The 23,584-nt window shown below is 34.2% G+C and overlaps 1 protein-coding gene across 1 annotated transcript; it reads left to right on the top strand.

Annotated features, from left to right (window-relative positions):
• Positions 1-11,961: 11,961 nt before the first annotated feature.
• LOC113496168 (DNA translocase FtsK) lies at positions 11,962-13,925 on the top strand. Its single transcript, XM_026875305.1, has one exon. It carries the CDS (start codon positions 12,812-12,814, stop codon positions 13,640-13,642), a length of 831 nt encoding a protein of 276 aa, XP_026731106.1. The 5' UTR covers positions 11,962-12,811; the 3' UTR covers positions 13,643-13,925.
• The last annotated feature ends 9,659 nt before the right edge of the window (positions 13,926-23,584 follow it).

The raw sequence follows: 23,584 nt of genomic DNA, 5'->3' as shown, positions 1-23,584 counted from the left end.
TCAAACATCCACACATTCTAAAACCTATTTCGTTACATAATATCACGAGAAAGTCGTAAACTCATTTCAAAATCGTTTCAGTAGTTCCTTAGATTACCCCATGAAAAGCCATATACTCACAAACTTTACCTCGTTAGAATATGAGTATGAATTAAATATCACTTAGTGCCACACAGTTTTGTATTAAATGTACTCACAAGTGTCCGACGACAGGATTGCTCAAATAATCTCATTATCTTAATAACATTTTATAAATTTTGTAATTAAAGTTATCATTTAATCTAAATGAGCTCAGATGTAAGGTCAACATCTTGCTGTATCTAAGTTATGTATCTATCACAAGATTCTGCATAATAATTTAATACTTAATTTATTTTCCGCAACCTTACCTTATTCAAATTTAAATTAGATACCCAAAACGGAATATCCCTATCTTCACATTAAATCATTTATGACGGTTTTGTCATAGAAGCTAGCTAACCTTTAGATGTTTCGTAATTTGAATGATTAAAAGCAGTAGCCATGGGTTCTCGGCACTTGTATAATAAAAAGCGTTTGTAGACTTGCATTAAATATCCTTGAAATTTCTATTAAAACACGTAATAGGGGATGCGGGACGACCAGCCACGTCCGACGGCGTTAAAAGAAATCATAATTAATCGTCCTATTCCCCGCCCGCTCGTCTTAATAGAGAGCTTTCCACCGCTTTCCATGTTTTCTCAGCGACGTAATAAATTAATCTCCATTCGCAGTTTTACTGTTGCCTCTAAGAAAGGCAACACAAAACAATGGACGGGGCAGTAACTTCTCAGCTAGTGCTCCGTCTGTTGCGTGCGTGAATGCAATACATTCTAACATTTTATAAAATAGTTTCTTTGTCTTCTTTTGTTCTAAAAGTTTGATCTTTTATCTTTTCCTAAGATTTCTTACAAGCGTAATATGTTAAGATTTTTCTCACATTCAAATTCGTTAATATAACACCCATGCTATTGACTTAGACTCAACAGAATACTTACGGGCTTAACATCTGGTCCCAGAGTAGACAGACATTTGTTTATTTGGGAAAAGAAACAATCGTACATTAAGTGTTACAAAAACAGAAATTTACTAATTACTTATACTGATTTACAACAATTCTATTTGTTAAAATAAGAAAAATGGAGACGAGAGCAAAAACACTAACAGACTTTTCAAAAGCAAAATAACAAAGTGAGAGATCAAGTAACATCAATGTAAGCTGTAATTTATTAAAATACTTGGTCTAACTCCCTTCTAAATATTAAAGATGACAGTTCAAAAATATCACTGTCAATAATATATTTGACATGAGTTTTGTTGAATGAATGACCAGTAGCAACAAATAAGTTTTTACTAAACTATACTTGAATATAATGCACTGAGCGGGCTAAAACGGGACAGCGTAGATACAAATCCCTTCCAATCCGTATTACCGAGTTTATTTTCTTCACAAACATGCGATAGTTGGGAAGTACGTTTCTTAGTTACAATAAGCCTTTTCAAAAGTTTGTAGGGGTCTTTAACCAAAAAGTAACGGAACACTATTCCTGAAACACCTCTGTCTGTTACCAGGCTATATCTCATGATACCTAATTACTAGGCAGTTGTATTTTTTACAGGCAGATTTCTGATGCGACTATAACAACAAAAAATGTATATATGTAGACTATAAATTTTAGGGTTACCCATAAGCGTATTTATAAACCAACCCAATTGCTTTTCTTTAGCATAATTGTAAGGAACCCTCTCTTTCGATAGACAGAGTCGCACTTAACCAGGTTTTTTGCGTTAACCTTTTCCTTTTACGTAAGTTCCTGCGTCACTCATTTCCTCAAACTGCATAACTACCTACTTAACATCCCTATTTATTAAGTGGAGTTTGTACGTGAATGTAGGTTTTCTTTTTATGTTTGAGTCTATACTCCGTTTGTGTACCTACTTACTTATAAATAGTAAACAATCTTTTCCTTTTGTCTAAAATCTCAGTTTAAAATACAAATGAAATTTATTTATTTGATTTTTATGTAAAAAAATATGGCGTTCCAAGTCTTTTTTCCTTATTTTAATTTTCACCTATTATTTGTTTTAAACACAAACGTCTAGCGAGTTTTGTTATTAAGACAAAAAAAAATAAGTCTTGTATACAATTTTACTTATGAAAAAATAGGAAGGAAAATAATTTATAAGACGTCTTTATAAACACTAACCGTAGAGTTTTAATGTTTTCTAAAAGAAGGTTAAAACAAATTAAACCGTTTCAATGAAAAAGTAGACAAAAAGTGTTTGTGATCTTTTTTCAATAATTCTACTTATCTAACGCAGAAAAACCAATTAACAAAAAAAACGTTTTAATTTTCCACTTCCTAATTACTCTTATCAATATACGTAAATGAAATTAAAATTTCAATCACAGCAATTAACAAATAAAAACATATCGATAAGAAATATCAGATCTATGATTCAAAGAGGAATTCCTTTAGATTATCATCTTATTTGTTTAATCATGGGTTTTCACATCAGAAAAAGTCTTATCTTAACAACAATATCAAAATAATAATGTAACGTCATTACTGACGTCAACGGGACAGACTGCCGGGAAGTAATTAATCAAAGAAAATGTACTGCAAACAAAACTACTTGCGGACACGAAACTTATTTCGGAGGAAAGTAAGTAACGCTCCTTTTCATTGCACGGAATGTTGTAGACGAAACACGTTCTTGTTTTTACTTTTAGAAACAAAAGAAAGTACAATATTATTCCTTGTAATATTGTAAGTACTTACATATACTTACAAATACCTTTTGCACTCGAAAAATCTTTGATTCGTTTAAAATCCTGACCGAAATGAAATCTATGTTCACTCTTCGTTTAGTGTAGAAAACATATTAACGAAATGCAAATGGACATAGTATGACAGAAATTAATGATCAAACTTAATCATGATACAGTATTAGATTAGGCGATAGATTTAATATTTTAACGTTTTTACTAGTAATCTGCGTCTATGCGTAGATTACAAGTAAAGTTCGTTCGTTCAAAGTTGTGTTTGATCAAGTACTTAGCAGGAGAAGTAACTATGTAAACGTGTTGGCACTTGGACATCTAGACAGAAGAGTGTTGAAGCACGGGATTGAAGACAAGTATTCAGCTACAAAAATTATTGGAATTATAACTAAACCGATTCGTAACGTAACGCGTTACGGAGCCACTTTGTCTGAGGTTTTTCTAAAATTTAACAATTCCAATATTAAAAAGTTGGTAAACAGCAACTGTTTTCTATTTAATGTTGCAATATATTACATCAGTTTTGTTGAGCGTCTCGAAACGCACAGTTTTCCCTATAGTTGCTCCATATCTTTGCCTAATGTCTTTCAAATAGACTATTTTGAAGTTAAATTAAGTATTTTTTTTCTTGTTCCTAGACAAATTATCTTCTGATATATGTAATATTTCTCTAGCAAAAAAGGTCCATCGATTCCTCACTTAAAATGTACCTATTTACATCCTAAGAAATGTAAATTGATACACATAATATAACTGAGTCATATGATATTTAAGGCGTATGTAATTTTGTGTAATGTTGTGTATGTAATTAAATTATAATTATAATTAATCACCAATCACGAGGAAAAACAGTTGATAAATATTAATCTCGTGACTCTATATCACACAAAAACTATGTTGATAAACTAAGTGATAATCTGATTATAATTAATTAAATACATGTTTATTACAAAGATAAGTTCCTACAAACGAACTATCAGGTTACGCAATGTATGCGTATTATGAGAAAGGGCTGAATGACTAAACCTATCAGGATTGGGGACAGAAATAGCTTTATGCCTGGACAAGGACATACTTAGGTTACTTGAAATTCTACAAAAGTACCGGGTTATCTTTTCAAGGAACCATGAGGAAGTTTATAAATAATATGTGGATCAGATGTGGTTCATAGAAATTATTTTCTTTAAGAATATAGGTGATATATGCTTGTTAATTATGGCAAGGTTGTCCTCTTAATTACTCTAGTTTTTTACGTGACTATTTGCATCTATAGATAAGGTAGATTTTATGACTTATAGTTTGGTAATTTTAATCATCATTCCTGAATTGATAGTTCGTTTTAGATTGTACGGAATGTGGAGATAATTAAAATCACTGAAAGAGATCTTAAAGGAAATAAATGAGTTAAAAAGGCTATGAATATATAATAGGTATGGGTTGTCCTCTTAAGCAAGTCTCTGGGCTCATGGCTATGGCAGAAGAAGCCACAAATAACATAAGTACGTCTGTTAAAGACTGACGGAACTTCGCAATTGTCTAAAACTAAGAACAATGGTAAAAACTGGTAGACTACACTTTAAAGCACGAGAGATTTGCACAAGACTGACCAGTAAAATATCGAACAAAGTTATAAGAACATAATAATTTAGTATCAAGCTATTATGTACTAAAGGACTTTTGAAAGGCGGTGGGTAGCTACACCTAGGTACCCAAGTAGTGTTTTTTTGTAGTCTAGGTCTTAGGCGTTCTAGCTCTTGTGAAACACTCAATAACAAATAGTAGGGCACGCAGTTGAATTGGCAACAGTTTACTGTTTAGCAACTGCGACGGAATTAATTGTCTGCGTTTTTTTAATGACGAATGATTGTTACATATGCGTTCACAAAATTTGGTTGACAAATTGACTGACTGCGTTGTAAGCTTGGGGCATACACGCATATATAATTATTTTGTAACATTGTACATGATGCAAGTCAATTTAACCCACATAGATAAAATAAAACTAGAGAATATCACTTTAGTTCGATACTTCGATTTTTTACATATTTAGCAGAAGAATATGAAATTCGTATTACTAATGCTCCCAACAATGGGTGCAAATACAAGCTTTACTACACGGTCTCGTTTACATATGCTTCTCAAAATATTTGTAGGTCGAAAATATTTGAACTAATTAATAATCAAATTAAAATGATTATAAGGAAGTCACTACAGGAAGCATCAATCAGTTCTTAAATCTGATATCCTAATTGCGTTTAATGTTAATATAATGATAAATAATGCAAATTATTTCTTACGTGTACAAATGTTACGTGGGGGAATATAAATATTTTTACCAGAACTTGGTCGTTGGTAGAGTGCCTGTCCATGCTTTTAGAGCAGAACTATTACCATTGACTGGCCTGATGGTCTAATGGTGGAAGAGGTCCTCGGCTCGATTCCCACCCAGGGCAAATGTTTGTGTGATGAGCACGATCATTTGTTCTGTGTCTGGGTGTAAGTAGTTTATCTGTAATTTGTATGTATTTACAAATATTTAAGTAGGTATGTCTATCAGTTGTCTAGCAGTCGTAATACAAGCTTTACTTAGTTTGATACAAGATGGCGTTGTGTGAAAGTTGTTGTGTATGTAGGAGCGGGACGGAGCCATATACGATGTGTAATGTTCTCTCACTTCCTGGAAAGATAATTCCTTTATTTAGGTATAGATTTCATAGTGAGCGCTTAACTTCTTTAAATAAGTAGCGATGTCGATCGCATTCACGTTCGACTTCCCCTTGTTTTTGTCTGGTAAAAAGAGTAATGAGTCTGGTTAAACTTATTAATAAACTAAGGTATTAAAACTAGGCCGTGTTATACCAGGAATGCAAACAAAACTTTCCGTGGCAACATAATGAGGGGATTGTCTGAGTCTGTACAGTGCTAACAAAAATTAAAAACAATATTTTATCACGAAACAGACAATTTAAAGATTATTTTTTTATTTAATTATAAAAACTGAACTATTTAATTTAGTGGTGTTAAAACTATTCTACCAAATAAAAGGCTTTTTTTCGGTCACAATTCACATAATCACAATTAAAAACTAACCGTACAAAAACTACTAAATATGATCAGAATCTGATTTCAGCCTTTAGCTGCAATTTTAAATACACATTTTAATCGACAAATACTCGTATTGATTGGTAATAACGGAGTCAGCAGTCGCCGCTTCCGAAAATACCTGACGGCGCGACGCCTGCTATTTTTAGAAACCTAGATTAGTTTGACCAGCGAAGCATACCTTGGCTTGATAATTAGATAAAAGGGTTTTCAATTCACAAGTTTAGAAGTGCGTTTCTTATACGTTTATAAAATACCAAAGATTTAATTTATTGATTAGTATAGGTGATGATGGAGTTTACTAAATTCATTTTTTTCACGACTGGACACATCCCTTACGTCATCGTGATTTTTTGTTAGTGTTCTTAAACCTTCAGATAACAATACTCAGTATCTTGAAGTTTTGTTTCTCAATGACCTGAAGGTTCGCTACATTCAAAATTGAGCTAACTGTCAGACCTTATATTAACAATCCAATGTGAAATTGAAAAGTCAAACTGGCGGATAAAAGTTCATATAAAACTTATATTTTTAGCAAATGACTTTTCTCAGCAACTGTACCAAGTACTTACGATAATTTATATTCTCAAAGAAATCAATGCGTCAGAGTTAAATAGGCGACATTCTGAGTGGCATACCTACTTGGTTCGGTTGAAGGCCTTGGTTGCGGGCAACCACTGACCTTTTGCGAGCACTTGCTAGCAACGTGTCTTTTATTACTTAGCGTACATAGGTCTGCGTTAATGAATTGGAGCAAAATATTATATTACTCATTCAGAGTATTAAATATATGTAATGAAACATATTTGTGATATTAAACTGTCATAGGTGTGATTTTTTCATAGATACTCGGCACGTTTTTTTGGTAGAATTGTTTAACAAACTTTTTGACGGACAGAATGAAGATCTTCAAATATATGAAAATAGCTTTCGTTTTCGACAAGTGGTGTGTGTAAATTTTCAATACATTGCATCGATTCAATCAGCGTTTACACACAATCATTTCAATCGACTTAAAAAAAAGGAATGTCTCTGATTTTTTTTTCTCTTTGTTGCCTTAGAACTTCTTGCTAGATATTTTTTTTTTCATGTAAAATAGGTTTGGTCCCATAAAAAAATATCGGAGTTGGTCCTGTAGTGTTATTTGTAGATTGTTTGATTTCGTTAAAAAAAAATACTGTGTTCTTTTATCGTGTCGTGTCATTATTTGTTACTAAGAAATACCTCAATATGCCTAATCGTTCGAAGAGCTATACATTAAAAGCAATCTTATGCCAAGAGTTGCCCTACTAATTCTATGTAACACCCAGTCAGGCAATTCGTAATAAACCTTGAATCTGGGAATCCAACGCTGAACTAAAGAGACTGATCTCGGATGAAGGCAAACGACTCAAACGCTAGTTATAGCGGATTACATCTTAATCCCAGTTAGTATTTATTGACTTAGTACAACCTGCTTTATTACCTCATAGTATATTTAAACAGGTTACCGCTTCATTCTGTGAAACAAACATTTGACAATCAACTACGTTATTTAAAGAGAAAAAAAGTTTTTTTTTTTTAAGTCGATTTTTTCGTTTGAAATTTAAACTCGTGCTAATTTGATGAAAGTAACAACGAATGGTGAAAAAACAACAAATTGTTGTCATGAATTCTGTTAGTTCATACCTGGAGAAAACCTAACCGTCCTATTTACATTCTATGTCCCAAACTGGTTTGATCCAGTTTCGTCTTGCGATTTTCTCGATTTTATACTATTGTTCCCCGTATTCTCGCTTGGTCCTTTTACACTATACAAATATTTGTATACTCGACAGATATTTGTTTTGAGTTAAGCTTCTCTAGACTGGTGTATGTAACGGTTTATAAGTTAGTTGTGTAGAGAAGGTAATATTTATTTTTGTAAATATCAGTTTGAATCCAGGTAAACTTTACAAAAATGAAATGTATACCTACGACATTAAAATTATATACATTTAAAATTTGCAGTTGATGTATTTCTATTGCCACTATATTACCAAATAATAATACTCGCACACGTGGTTAAACAAAAATGTAAATAGTCAAACAGACATTTGATAGATGACGATTTCCTTCAGAAAAATCCTTTTTCATTTTCTTATTTGTACGGAACTGTCAGTGTCGCCAGGCCGATTCGCGCTTGACTTTTGTACTGAACGTGACATTACAACATACTGCAGTTGCAGTTAATATAAAATAAAGTCAACGTCCAGCATGAATAACGTAATTTTGATTAAAATCAGTAGCCACCATCTTAGACGGCAGACAGGAATATATAAAGTCGAGTCACATTGCACCAGTTACATAAGCCACTCATTACTTAAGCAGACAAGGTCGCTATACGTATAACCGTTGCTGCTTGCATTTTACTAGCTCTATCTAAAAGAAAGGTTTTAAGCAAAGAGTCTAATTAAAAATAACCTTCTTTTATTTAATAACTACGTGTTTTATTGGAGGATTTTGGTAGAATTATTAAAATTTATAAAATTTAATTATTTTATAATATTTCAATTATAATGTTTTATAGTTTTAAACGAAAAAAAACTTATTATTTAATGACGATGCAGTTAATGTAGTTAAAACTAGAAAGGCAGAAAACCCGAAAAACGTTTGTTTCTTTTTCTTACTTTTAAGTAAAGATGTCTTTTAAACTTTACAAAAGTTACAGTTGCAATGCACCGACGCACACTTATCAACAACCAAGCACATAACAGTAGAAACAAGTTGTAATTAAAAATGTACCTTACTGACTCGTTATAAAGTTGTTTTCGGAATGAAACTTGAATTCATGATGATTATACAGCAAACCTACGTTAGACAATATGACATTACGATGACAAGGTAGATTTTTGCACTCTTTTATTAGTTCAACTAGTGTCTTAACTCTTGAGAAATCTGTATACTGTTAGCCATTAGAATTACAATTCATTGCTTCATGTTTTGGATGTTTTTGAGATCAATGAGGCCAACTTTTTTTTTATCTGATAGAATTTCTTGCAGCTTTGTAGGCAAAATCGCGCACAGTATGCTCTGAAAACCCTATCCGATCCTTGAAGGATACACGCATAATAAGTGACTTATTATGCGTGTTAAAAAGATATTAAAAAAATTTCTTCATATAACATCAAAATATAAATTGAAATTTCACTTAAACTAACAAAACTCAAAGTTAGGTAGTTTTAATGGTAGGTAATCCGTACTATATTATTTAATTGTAATTAAATAAATCTGGGATAATTCATTTGCTTTTTTTCATCAGATGTACATAAGTAAGTAAGTATACATGATGTATACTTATTTACTGTACAGCGTCAATTGGTCTCCTCTCCATATCTACTGCGGTCTAACTTTAAGATATTGTGGCAGGCGGTGTGTGATGGTGAAAAAATCACTTATATCACCCTGACTTGAATAGAAGAATAAGTCACGTGCGTAAAACGTGCAAAATAAAAACATTGACTTTTAATAACTGGAGTGTTAAGTGAAGGTTAACTTAAATTCCTTTACTAATTTAATTACAAGCAACAACATTGTTTTTGCTAGGTATTGTGATGCAATTTTTCAGTATAAGTATTTTTGGTTTCATTTTATCTCATTCTTTCCTATCACGTAACAGAAGACTAGTTTTCGCTTTATGGTTTTATAAATATGTATTTTAAAGTACTTAAAAATATAGACCTAACAGTAGTACCTCAATCATAATACATTTGTGAAACAATCAACAAGTTTTGTGAATATGATTGGTTATCGATAACTATACAATTAATTTCGTTTTATACTCCACGATTTGTGCATGTTTAAATACACTTTAAATAAAATTGAAATAACGACTTTCCGTGAACTGACTGATATTACTTTATTATTTACAAAATAAGTTTCAAATACATTTTAAAGCCTTGAAACTTATTGGAAGCCGTTATGATGAGGATTCATATAAATTTTGTCTCTTACTAACGACATTATTTACCATTATAAATATTGTGTATTTAATAAAAGTATAGTCTATTATTTCATCGTTGTTATCATAAATTATAAAAAAGATGGTACGGTATTTTTCAACCCACTTGCATTTACGAATGCATTCCATTTGGTCTTCTCCTCTCCGAATGTAGCACGCAAGTTTTAATCCGTTACATTAATAGTTGAAAACTGTATTAAGACGAGGCAAGTTAATAAGATAAGTTGGGTAGCAAAATATTGGCAGATACAGACAGAGATCACCTGGATTCATGGTGATCGGAATAATCCCATGGGAGGGAGAGGTGGAGGAAGATAGTTCAACCTTTAGTCCAGAACATTTATGATATTCAGTTAAATTATAATTTATCTATGTATAATATAAAAAATATTCAATTCGTAGAAAACTGAAATCAGTTTTTTTTTCTAAAATTAAATCAGACTTGATAGATAATCATCTCAATCTTTCTGTGTATTTGTGACACTAATCTCATAAAAATTATATCCGATTTAAATTCATCTAAAAAATGCCGCTTAGAGCTACTATTATTTGTAAATACAGATTGTACAGATTAAACACAGATTGTTAAAAATAACAATAAAATCAAGGGTAAATGACATCGCTTCTATTCGCGTTGCAACCTTCAATTCATTCTTACCGAGAAAGACGGCCACCAAAAAGTATTTATCTTTTAAGTAGATATTAAGTAACAAACAATTTATACAACAAGTTCGATTGTGTTACAGATATGTAATCTATTTGTAACATCAATTATAAGTGTAACAAATTATATTATTTTATCTTCAATCAATCGTCATTGCATGGTACGAGTGTCCCAAATACCATAACATCTTATATAATACAAAGAGCATTCACGCTAGCTTTCTCTGACAGTGTGAGCAGAGCGTAAATAATTTTGATATTTTAAAACAAAAGATTTTGATAACTGTAATTCACTGTAGTAAATCAGATGAACTTTTATCCTTTAATTTGCAAGTGCTTTATAGTAGGCATTATAGTATAATAGGCCTTCTTTTATTTTTAATTAGATTTTTTTTAAGAATTTAATCCTATGTTGCAGTTGGTTTCACAAACATTCAAGACACATGCGCAATGACACCCAGGCTCAGGACAAGCATTCGGGGTCACAAACCTTTGTCCTACTCGGGATCGACACTTTGTGCACAATGGGCATTCTAATGGATGACTTCAACCACTCGCCTGTCCGTGCAGTCTATTTGTTGGAATATAGTACCTAACTTAATATTACAATGTATTAAGACTAAATATTAAATAAGGCATTTCATAAGACTTTATCAATGATATGTGAAACAGTAATGTTTTGTATTGTCGTATACGTATCCTGTGTGAAAACACTTATGGCCTGGTTTTGACGGAAATTACGAGATCTATCTCGTAACGTAACACACAAGCGTTTGTATTTGAATAATATTACGTATACAACAAACAATATAAATAACCACTTTTTAAACTCAATTTAAAATAACTGAATCACTAAGGAACAAACGCATGTTCCAAAAAACCACGCGCCCTTGACAGGTCACTACGTAATTCACTAAATATTCAGGTTAAATGTAATAGGCTTACAAATGTGGGTAATGCGCTAACTAACGAATTATAATCATAATAACAAAGAACTATAAAAAAATAATATAATATTTACCAACGACAGACTTACGTCACGTGTACAAAGTTGTGAGAACTGCAATAGATTCAGTGTACTAATACGAAACAAAAGAATTATCTGTGAGTGATAAAAAGGTATGGAGGAAATTGCGAAAGTAATGCTCTACTTAGTGCTTACGTGCATGAGCTGTCCCCATCCTCTGTGTGTGTTATCCTTCATCGATGACCACATAACCGCCTAGCATACTTTTTAACCGTCTCTGCTAGTCTGTTTTGCTTGAGCTCGGAAACGGCTAGACTCTATACAACTTAAATTTATTTTTTTTCTTCAGAATCTAGTCGATGTTCTAGTGACTGTACATTGTGTAGTTTGTTTGTATATAGATGCCTTTGCATGTTTATAAACACAAAGCCAAACATTCATTGAGTATCGTGACTGTTAGATAGTATGTGATTGTGTATAGATAATTTCGTAGTCAGAACAATAGGCACAATCGAAATACCTGTTCTGGGCGTTGAATAAGATTGGGTATGAGTTTGAAAGATTATTAAAACCATGCAACAGTATGAATTACGTTATTTTCCATTATTTGTTACCTGTATTCATACTATTTGTGAGACTAGGTATCGTAAAAAACATCTATCTAGAGAAAACCTGATATACCCAAAATCGTTTTAATGAAATGTCAAAGTTAGTCACATATTCCATAGTAATTCCGGAATATAATTGTATCCGTACGTTCATTTATTAATTACTCAATAACATTAAAGTATTAATTGGGTCGACCACAAGCGCACACTAGCTCTCGAGACAATACGACCACTGGATACGCTAATTGTCACGGATCGGCAATTTCATCTACAACTTGAAATTAAAATTTATTACGATATTTCAAAACTGTATTCCCCAGTGCAATATTCACAAAACCATTTCGATGATGCCAGTTAAAGTTATTTCCTAAAGACTAAAACATGTAGCGATTTAATAAATATTTAAAAAGTGCGGTTTAAATCGCCAGCCCACTCGTCGAGTGACATTTACACATGGCCGATCTCATTCCGACAGACGACACCTGCTCTCTTCACCTTAATGTCACTTCCCTGATATGTGCCATACATCCGAGCCGGGCTGTTAGCATGAATAAGATTTTCGCGGTCGCACCCGCGAGCCCTTCCAATACACGTCAAGGCCTCTACTCGCCGTATATATTAAGTTCACCCGCCCGCAACGACACACTTTGTTACTTTCATGCGAGCAGTGCACATTTTGTACGTTCAAAATGTACAGGCTCTTTGTATTTACTATTGTGATCGCCGTCGCGACGTGTCAGCAGCAAGAAGGCGGAAGACGTGTTCCCAAATATGCCGGAGACCCGAAAACAGCAGCCATCGTGCAGGAGGCGCGTTACCTGAGCGGCAACGGAGCCTTCGGTGCCGCGTACCAGCAGGAGGACGGTATCAACTTCAAAGAGGAAACTGATGCTGAAGGCAACAGGAAGGGCAGCTACTCATACATCGACCCTAGCGGCCAGAGGAAAACTGTGAACTACATCGCGGGAAAGAACGGATTCCAGGCTATCGGGGACCATATCCCGACAGCGCCTCAAGCCGCCGCGCCCACACCTGGATACACCCCGGACCCGCGTTACAACTCCCCGGATTACAAGTCACAGCAGTACAGTGCACCTCAACAGTACACCGCGCCGCAGCCCGCCCGCAACTACGGCGGCAAACCCAACGAGGATGACGGTCAATACTACCCGGAGTTGTACGAAAAGGAGAACTACGTTGCTCCTCAGCAGCAGTACCAACCTCAGCCCCAGTACCAGCCCCAGCCCCAGTACCAGGCTCAGCCGCAGCCGCAGTACCAGCCCGAGCCGCAGTACCAGTCCAACAACATCTACCCGGGCACGCAGCAGGCGCAGTACAGCGGGCTCCCGTCCACGCAGTACTCTCAGCCCGCTCAGTACAACCAGCCTCAGTACTCGCAGCCCGCCCAGCAGCAGTACTACGAGCAGACGACGCCGCAGCCGACCCGCTTCTTCCCTCCCGGCAAGTTCAGCCTGAACCGTGCTCCCGACGGTTACACTTACTCCTTCCACAAAGTATAAATGTAACTAATTTATAAGACTACGGCGATTTGTAAAGGCCGAAACACGTAAAAGCACGCATCAATTAGCAACTCGCCGAGTCATCGAGGGGCGGTCGCTGTGTGCGTACTCGGCCGCTTCAAAAGCATTTCTTAATTGTTGTTTGCTGTGATATTGTGAGTTAATGGACAGATATACATGTATTATGTTGTTCGTTTTTGTTACTAAGGAAGGTTTGCGGGCCGAACGCGCGTCAGTTGACAAAACTGAACTTTGTAAATAAACTTAGACTTACACACTGAAATAGTTATTTTTATTATGTTATACACTAATTTTTATTCCTATCATAAACCTCTGATATGCTTCGGTTTACTTTTTATATGACCTACAATATATCACTAACTTAATGAATTAAAATAATGCCTTCATCATTGAAGTTAAAATTGAATCAATCCAATAAAAAATAAGTAAGTAATAAAAAACAAGAACCCCTCACAGACTTCCTTGTTCTCGGCATAACGCAGGGTGTGGGCAGCGTCCGCATTCTACCGTACTTGCACAAACTACCTCGAGCCTCGAACAACTAGATCACCTTACCGCTAACACAAGGATATTTCGCTACCAAACCGGTCCGGCCCTGCCACGCCTTCCTTTCCATTTGCCGCCTTCATTATTAGTTCAAATGCCGACAGCTCAATAAATGCAATACAATCACGTGTAGAATAGACGTAGTACAATTAATTTAGTCTTAAACCAAACTAACATTGGTCGAGAAAACAAACATTAAATGTCTCACTGACCTAACTAATTAAGCTTATGGAATAAGCATTTGTGAAATGGAAATTGATACTTGAATATGTTGACGAATTCATAAACTTCAACACGAGAGCCACTTTCCAACATATTCACGTTTCACATTGCTGCAATTCCGAATGCGGCAACACTAATATTTCTTATGAAATGAAGTTGAAATTCTAAACTGTGATTACATGGGTATCAATTATTGGATCTACATTGACCCAACAATTTGTGTAAAATTGGTAGAATAATTGCATTGTTTTATATCCGATATCACTACAATAGAGCAACTCATGCAATCGCATGTTATTCGAAACAATTTCAACGCCATTTCGTTGTCGAAAACACAATTGACGATCAATTTGTAAAATTGACCGCGGCGGACACATTGTCTTAAATCACGAGATGGTTAAAACTACATTTATCATTGAATGCACTGTTGCTACAACGATAATAGTGTTATTACTGATTCGATTTAGGATTGTTAAAGACAGCACAGAATAAACGTAATTTAATGGCTAATAATGACATTAAAATAATTCGTCCTGGTTATAACTTCGTAGTGAAGACTGCAAAAGTAAAACATTTTACCGTAACACTAAGATAACTGGATTTTGAAATAATAAAAGTTTTGCTCACCCTTTTTTCCTCAGAAAGCAATTTAAGCGACCAATAATAATATAATTGTAAACAAACCTAATTAACAATTACTAAATTAACAGGTCCCTAACAAGAAAATCAACACAGTTTAAAACTAAGACCATCTCATTTAATCCTTGATTTAATTTCTAGACTGGAAAAAATATTGCAAAAGAACTACAAGATAGCGAAGAACTCTTGGCTACTCGAGCAACTTGTAATATTTAATTACAATGGGAAATGGAAATCTAAATGCACCAGGTAAGGAATAAAATGCAAAAGTCAATCTAGACTCGCCGGCAAAATGCGGAAACTGGGACAGTCTATAAACTCATTTATAACAAGAGTAAGTGGCATAAACGGGACATCGAATGGAGACAGGACTTTGATTTGCGAATAATGTAGTTAACACTTTATTGCTTTTTGATGAGATTTATTATTATTTTCTTAGTTCTTAGTTCTGTATTCGTCTTAGATTTTGTTGGTGGAGAATGTTTTGTGGTTACATATTTTGTAGACGATGATCTCAGGTATATGAATGAGAAAGAAGTTGTTTTAACTTTAGTTAGTAATTCAGGGGACGACTAGTCCAGTAACATATTAAACTTTTCAATGTTTCGACCACAGGCTAGCCGGCTTTTATAAGTATAATGCAATTCTGCACTTTATCGGCACTTTCATTTAAAAATCTCGATAATTGTTCTTTTCCTTTAAAATCAAACTTCAACGTAGTCGTTCAAAAATGCAATAGAAAAGATTAATAATACGAGATTTTTATCGAAGTTTTTACCGGAGCAAGTTTTGAATGAAACTAAAATGAAGTGTGGCGTTTTTTGCTTTTAACTTAGTGAAAACATTTTAACTGAAAGTAGTTTCATCCGTGCTAAGTGAGCCGTCCGAGAAAAGTTTAATCTATGCGCGGTACTGCAGTCAAGTTCTATAACATTTAAACAATTAAGATTTTATGAAAAAGTACTTAGAACCGAGATTTTTCCAATTACTTTTCAAGATTTTTTCAATCTTGAAGTGTTATGGAATATAAAGAAGACTATTTATTTCTCTAGCTTCACTAACAAGTATTCCGAATACAAGTTTTCTATATTTCACTTATCAAAACTGGAAATCATTATTTGAAAGTGGAGTGAAAACATCTTACCGTAACACATTCACGTCTGCACAAATCTCTCATGAATCAGCCTTTGTCACATCCTACGAAACAATCTGGAGGCAGGATATACCGTAGGAAGGAAAAATCACGACTGACTGAATCCGCAGTTCACTTTGTATGCATTGTGCATCCCTTTCGATGCATTCGAGTGCAGATCACGACGGGCCGGCGCACACACTCCGCACCCATACGACAAACACTCGCCAATTGGCAACACTCGCCTCGTGATTTTGTTTTACCCCGTTCGTATTGAATTTAGGAACGAAATTGAGAAAAAAAGTCTAAGTTTGCCCAATTCTGCGGGGTATTGAACTGTTAAGGACGTCGTCCCAGCTCGTATTGAATTTGGGACGAATTCACGAGCGACGCTGAGAATTAATTGCTTTTTTGTTACGTTGTAGCTTCGTTATTTTATTTTATCTGTTGTTTGCAATCTTTTCTGGAAATTAAATGGTGTCTTCAGTGGATGGTTTTCATTTATTCAGTGGATGGTGTTCTTCATTTATACACTTGTAAAATATTATTTTCCAATGTTCTCCTATAAGTAACGATACGCAAGCTAATCTGAGGGCACGGCAGTGCCCCTGCCAAGTCTCGAGCAAAACGGGCACGGCCGTACCATCTTTTCTCGAAGCGATTCGCGGCTGTTTCGCCCCCCCTGTATCTTCGACGTGGACAAAGCTAGGAGTTTAGCTTTTCGGGGAATAATAGTAGGCATTAGAACAAGCTTAAGTTCGAAATTACATGCCAATTGAATTAATGGTTTAGGAGTTACGGTCGATCAAAGTTACACCATTTTGTCACTCACTGACTCACTGACTCACTGACAGATCCTCAAAAATCTAAGGTACTTCTAGCAGACTTAGAAACTTCAAATTTTGCACCAAGATAGGTCCTTAGCCACATATAAAGGAAAAATTATAAAAACATTAAAAAATAATATGCCATAGAAAACAATTTTATATTTGCGGTTTGGCAAGAACATTATGTATGGATTTTGACTGCATTGTTAACTTTGTTCGTTGTTTAAGTACCTATTCAATTGGATGAATACATACATAGAATAGAAAAGAATAATATAAATGTAATACACAGACTATCATTAATACAAATTAATACATAAAATTCATAATTCATTAAATTAATAAAGCTAAAACTCCATTGTATTGCGATAAATATTGTATGCGCGCTCGATAGATGGCGTTGTACGTGTCTGAATCGCGCTATGGTTTCGTTACAAAGCGCAGTCTAAGTAGTACTTCAGAATAATTCGATAATTTTCATTTGATAGCGCCACCTGTCTATGAAAAACCATTTCGAAACTAAAAAATATTGTAGTGATAATTGATATTCGGAGAACTTTACGTGTTATTTAGTTTAGTTTAGCTATAGTTTGTAAGTTAGTAGATATATATATGCATATATATATAAGTTTAAGCTTGTTTACATTAGAAGTAACGAAGTCTCAGAGAAGAAACAAAAGAGATAGAGATAGAGAATGGGTTCTAAGCAAAGCAGTAGCTGAAGTCCTAGAAATTATGACACTTAAAAAAAAAGAAAGAAATACACTTACAAAAAATAAATGAGATCCCACCAAAAACATTAAATGTAAAAAAATGCCAAGTCTCTCGATGCAGTCTTTCCATCGTAAAAAGTTTTGAGATCTCATAGAAGCCAAGTCCTATTCAAAATATTTTGTAGTTATAAATCAACATTTAGTAATTGTATCAATAGTTTTCTTTATATTATAATTATAGTGACTTGGCAATGAGCACAAATTAAAAGCTGCTTGATGCCTGGAATTATGTGCAAATGTTACTGACGAGACCAGTGATCAGATTATTTGTTATGTGTGAATCATGATGGTCACTACCGACTACATGCTCCAATACAATAATTAAGAATACCTTACGGGCCATCGCTTTATGAAAGTAAATGAATCGAGAGTACACTAAGACTGACTGCCGTTGCCGAAATTCGGTTGGGACGACACGGATAAACCAAAAGAAAATTAATTTTGTGATATTAATGTTTACGCATGCGGTGTGTGTAACTTTCAACTCCTACAAATATGCCGTTTTATTTGTTTCTTCTTGTGCTCATTGCCAAGTCACTATAATTATAATATAAAGAAAACTATTGATACAATTACTAAATGTTGATTTATAACTACAAAATATTTTGAATAGGACTTGGCTTCTATGAGATCTCAAAACTTTTTACGATGGAAAGACTGCATCGAGAGACTTGGCATTTTTTTACATTTAATGTTTTTGGTGGGATAAGTTTTTTCAGGAACTAACAAAAATATGATCATAACACAATTAGTACAAAAACAATAGAGAAACGTAAGAATTGTGCACGTTTACTGACATTTCATTACCCACTCACTCCCCGAGTGTAGTCACGATACCTCTTAGAGTAATATCGCCGAAATCAAATTATAGCTACATTGCAATAAAGATAGAGCTACTATCGTTAAACGAAATACCACAAAGAGTAATGTAGAAGGCTAACAATATATCAAAATACCCATACCAAATGCTTTAATAAAAATGCAATTGTTTTTGTTATTTCAATCGTATTTTTAGTGTTCAGTACCCAAAAGGTAAAAACGGAACCCTATTATCTAAGAACGTGTCCGTCTGTTGTTCCGTCGGTTACCAAGCTGTATCTTATGAACCGTGATTTCTAGGGGTTGAAATCGGCGGATGATGTGTTTCTGTTACAAGAGATAATAAAAATTAAAGTCAAGGTTAAGTGACACTTGATACGTCATAGATTTGATGGTTTCCCATATTATTATTACTTTAGCTACTTAATATAAACAAATCATGATACTATTTAATTTACCAACAAAATGACACCAAAAAGCCCTCTTTCACTTGAAAATAAAATTTATTTTGCAAACTTTCCTTGCTAATTAATTAATGGGATGAACCTACGATTTCAAATTCGTAATATGCAACTATCTTTTCAATGAAGAAATAAACGAGATAGACAAAACATACAAAGACGTCTACAAAAACTAATACCATTGCTCCTCTATTTTCTTCAACATTTTTCTCTGCAATGAAGTCTAAAAATAGCCTTACATCATTACCAAGACCTTCTGTACTCCCTACTTCGTGGTAACAAGGAGTCGGTATCGTGTATCCAGGTCCATGCAAGTATCCCCGTCCGACGTCCCCTGGGAACACCCGGGTAAGGAGCGGTTTTCCACGGGAATAATAATGCAGGATGCCAGACAAGATCGATAAAATTCTATCCCTTTATGTTCAACGTAATCAATTTTTCTTTTGATTATAAACTTTGTTTTGTACGTTTATAGAGATTAAATGACTATTGTTTGTCATTTTAAGTACTTGAAACTTTTGAACATCCTCGTGTGCCTTCACTACAATTTTTTTCGAGGAGTCTTGATATATTATTTTTTTTCTTTAAAATTGTAAGCTTATCTATCAGCCGAATTGGTGAAACCATTTTCAAATTTCAGATAAAAAAAAACAGAATAAAAAACACGCGTTCATACATTTTCCAGCACGAGTTTTCATTAAGCACAATAACTCCATTAACACGTTCAAACCGCACTACTAGAACAAAACCCGTATTTCGGCTGCAAAACAAATGTATGCAAATTGGAAATGCCAATAAAGTCTGTTTTGGAGTAACGGCGAGCTGTTAGTCATCACGGGACGAACAAGTTTATTCCCGAAGCCTACTCGTTACACAGCCGTCATTCAACCAAATGATAGATGACAATCGCGGAAACTAGCGCAGCGACATAATTCTGCTGTTAGTACGCTTGAACTTTAAAACGATTCTCTCACAGCTTGATAAATCTGTGGAGTAGGTAGAGACGTCAAGATAAAGCATAAATAGGTGGTTTACGTAGATATTATTAACCTAGTTATATTTCAAATACACAATACTTACTCTCGTGGCTATTTTGATTACGTTGTCATAGTTATAATGTAACTGAAAAACATTCAGACGGCTAAGCAAAAGAATCATCCTGTACAAAGAAGTTTTATTTTTACTTTATTTAAGGTCACATATTTGTTTAAGTGTATTTATATAAACGGATCCAAATAATATGTAACATTTAGAAAATCTTAGGAGGCTCGTACTGAGGAGACTAACCCTAACATAGCGTGAGAATTATGGCAGAAACAGAATATAAACACAGTCGCTATAAATAATTATAAAATAACATTATAATTTAAAAATACATGACAGAAGATGTATACAAAATATGCTAGAATTAATATAAACTCAGATTTCAATACTTGTCACACCAATTAAAACTTTTACATGGCCCTGAGGCAGAGCCTCGTCTAGTTAATAATAACATTAAAAGCGTATACAATTGAAACTGCTTGCTCAATTTTATAATATAATTTTAACGTAATTAAATTTATACGTAATGTTATGAAACTAGTGGAATTCTGAGAATATTCTTCCCATTGTGGGTCAGATTTGTTATTTTGCTTTTCTATATTATACAGCTTGTCTTTATATGAGGGTTTACTTAAATATTTTTAAGTGGCCTTTTATTATTTAAACTTCTATTTTTTGCCCCCGACTTTTCGAGGTTCTGTGGTATTTTACACATTTATAAAACTTTGTATAGTTTTACTTCAATGTACTTGAAGTTTATGACGAATGAATAGACTACATAAAAATTAAGTAGAGATAGGCTATACCAAAAGTCGTAGGTTCGATTCAAACCCAGGACAAATGTTTGTATAATGAGCACGATAATGTGTTCATCAAATTCACAAAACAGCTGGTACAATAAAAATCTTCAAAAAATTAAGAGTCGTGAACCATCACCAGGTCATGTAACCTTCTACAATCGAACAGTAAAATACAGCACATTATTAAAGAGTATACAGTTCGGAATCGTTTAGCTGTCGTTAAGTGGAACTCAAGTTTAGTGGCCGTAAACGCCTGCCTCGTAAAAGGGAGCCTCTCCTCAGGACATAACTGTCTAACTTCATTACTGACGCAGTACCACGTCACGTACCACGGCAAGACGTTCACGTTCTTTCGAATTGTTTTGTAAACATCAAACATGTCTGCAGGGTCATATTCGAAACAAATGAATATCGTCTATTGTACTATTTTTGACAATATGTGCATGTATTGTAGTCATAGTTTTACATTCACGAGTATTTCGAACACAATTTAATTTTTTTTATACAATGGTGAACTACTCATAATGGTAATGTATTTACGAAAAGAACATTAAAATGTAAAAAGAACAATAAAACTTAGATTGGTTGAGAACAAAGTAGTTGTCTTTCAGAACAGCTCTTTCCAGAGAAAAATACATTTTGTGTAGAATTAATTATTCAGCCATAAGCGTCAACCGATTACTTTTATTAATGTTTAGTATTCTAGTATACTTGTATTGGCTTAATCAACCAAAATGAAAACCCTTCCCTACCCCAATTAGGACTTCTGAACACTAGAATTAAACACTCCGTTAAGTGAATACATGTTACGGAAAAGTTGAATATTATATCACTCAACACCAACAAGCATATCGCCAGATAAAATCAACCTATACATATAAAATATCCACAACAATAGGTAAATTCGTACACACCTGGCATCTACATCATTGAGATAAGCATCGCTGAGCAAACTTAGCTTACAAGCGGTCAGTGGGACGTTTTTATTGAGGGTTGTTTGTGCGCCGCTCACGGCCCGGGTATAAATCCAACCCGGACGTGCCTCACACGAAAAATTAACTCCCGACTAGGTCCCGTTTTTATAGTCAGGCCAATAATGCAGTTTACTGTTCATTCCTTTTTGAACGTGCAAACGCTTGTTGTACGAGGTTGTATCATAAATGTAGTTGACTTGCTGTGTTTTGCTCTAGTGATAAAATTATCGGGTTTTGCTGATAGATCTTTGACTAACTAAGTTTAATTTAAATGCATACACAACTTTTTCGACTGATAGAAGAATGATCCAATTTGAAAGACTCTCCGTTTATGAGTTGGTTTATTTAATAGGGTTCAGCAAGGAACAACAGATTTCGTTAATTGTTTTAAATTTTTTCTTTGCTATAATGGTTTGAATATCGACCACAAAACTATTACACTCATAAAATACCATTAAAGTTCCGAATATAATATAAAATTCAAGCGGTGGAGTTCATAACTTGTATGAGTCATTATATCATGATGTACCGACCTGATTGCATTACTACAGTTATAATAGCGTAATTTAATTAAAACTTAATATTGTGTAATGCACTTTTTCTTTCTAAGTTTTGAAATCGACATGGAAAGATAGCGCTCATTTATGTTATGTTATATTATTACTAGCTGTTGCCCGCGACTTTGTCTGCGTGATTCTCAAGTTGTGAAAAACTATGAAGTTTAATAATAACGATCATAGCAAAAATGTAATGCAATATTGAAAATGAAACATTTTTTTTATATTTTAAGCTTCCTTTTTCATTTCTAAATTATAATGAATCTTGAGCCGCCCAAAAACTATCAAATGTTTGAATCAAACACATTTCATCGTTTACGATACTATCCTGGTGTCAATTATTTCACAGCTGTTTAAATGACTTTTTCTTATTTAATCCCAAAAAGAGGGGTTTATAACGTTGACATATCTGCCTGCCTGTCTGTCTGTGACATCATAGCTTCCGAACGAATTGAACTATTTTAATTTAAACGTGAATTATGTGCGATTGTTCGTTTAGACATGTTTGACAAATCGAGCCGTTTAAAAATGGGGGGGGGGGGGTGCAAGTAGGAAAAAATAACAGAAGGTATAACTCAGTCTTAGCACTTCTGCTAAAAATGTTTTACTTTTGAGGGTTTTCCATTTTCTAATTGGGTGGGTTATGATTTTCGAGCACGTCTGTTCTTGGGCCGGCCTACACCTGAAATTGCTAGACGGATTATGACAGTGATTATGAGGTATCATAAAATTATTATTGTACTGTAACCAAAGAGGTAAACCAGAACCATATTACTGAGGCCCCAGTGTCCGTTTGTCTGTCTGTCACCTGGCTGTTTCTCAGGAACAGTGATAGCCAGACAGTTGTTATTTTCACACACGATGTTTTCTGACGATATAAAGAAGATGTCAAATTATTTTTGTGGACGCAGCTGGTGAAGTGAAAGTCGGGCTCGGTAACTGTGGATTTTACATAGTGTCATAAGATATAAGATTTTGCAAAATTGCACCGAGATAAACGGTTTCCTGAAACACGTTTTGTTTGATTGTCCTCTTAATATTAAAACTGATCTTCCTCCCAAACATTTGGAATATTTCCTAAATAAAAAAGTTGGTAAACGTGTTATCTTGCCCCCTGGTGTTTTGAT

Source organism: Trichoplusia ni, chromosome 7 (assembly GCF_003590095.1).
Source record: "Trichoplusia ni isolate ovarian cell line Hi5 chromosome 7, tn1, whole genome shotgun sequence".
Lineage (NCBI taxonomy): Eukaryota > Metazoa > Arthropoda > Insecta > Lepidoptera > Noctuidae > Trichoplusia > Trichoplusia ni.
Note: the sequence above shows the minus strand (reverse complement) of the source record. Positions and strands in the feature narration are given on the sequence as shown.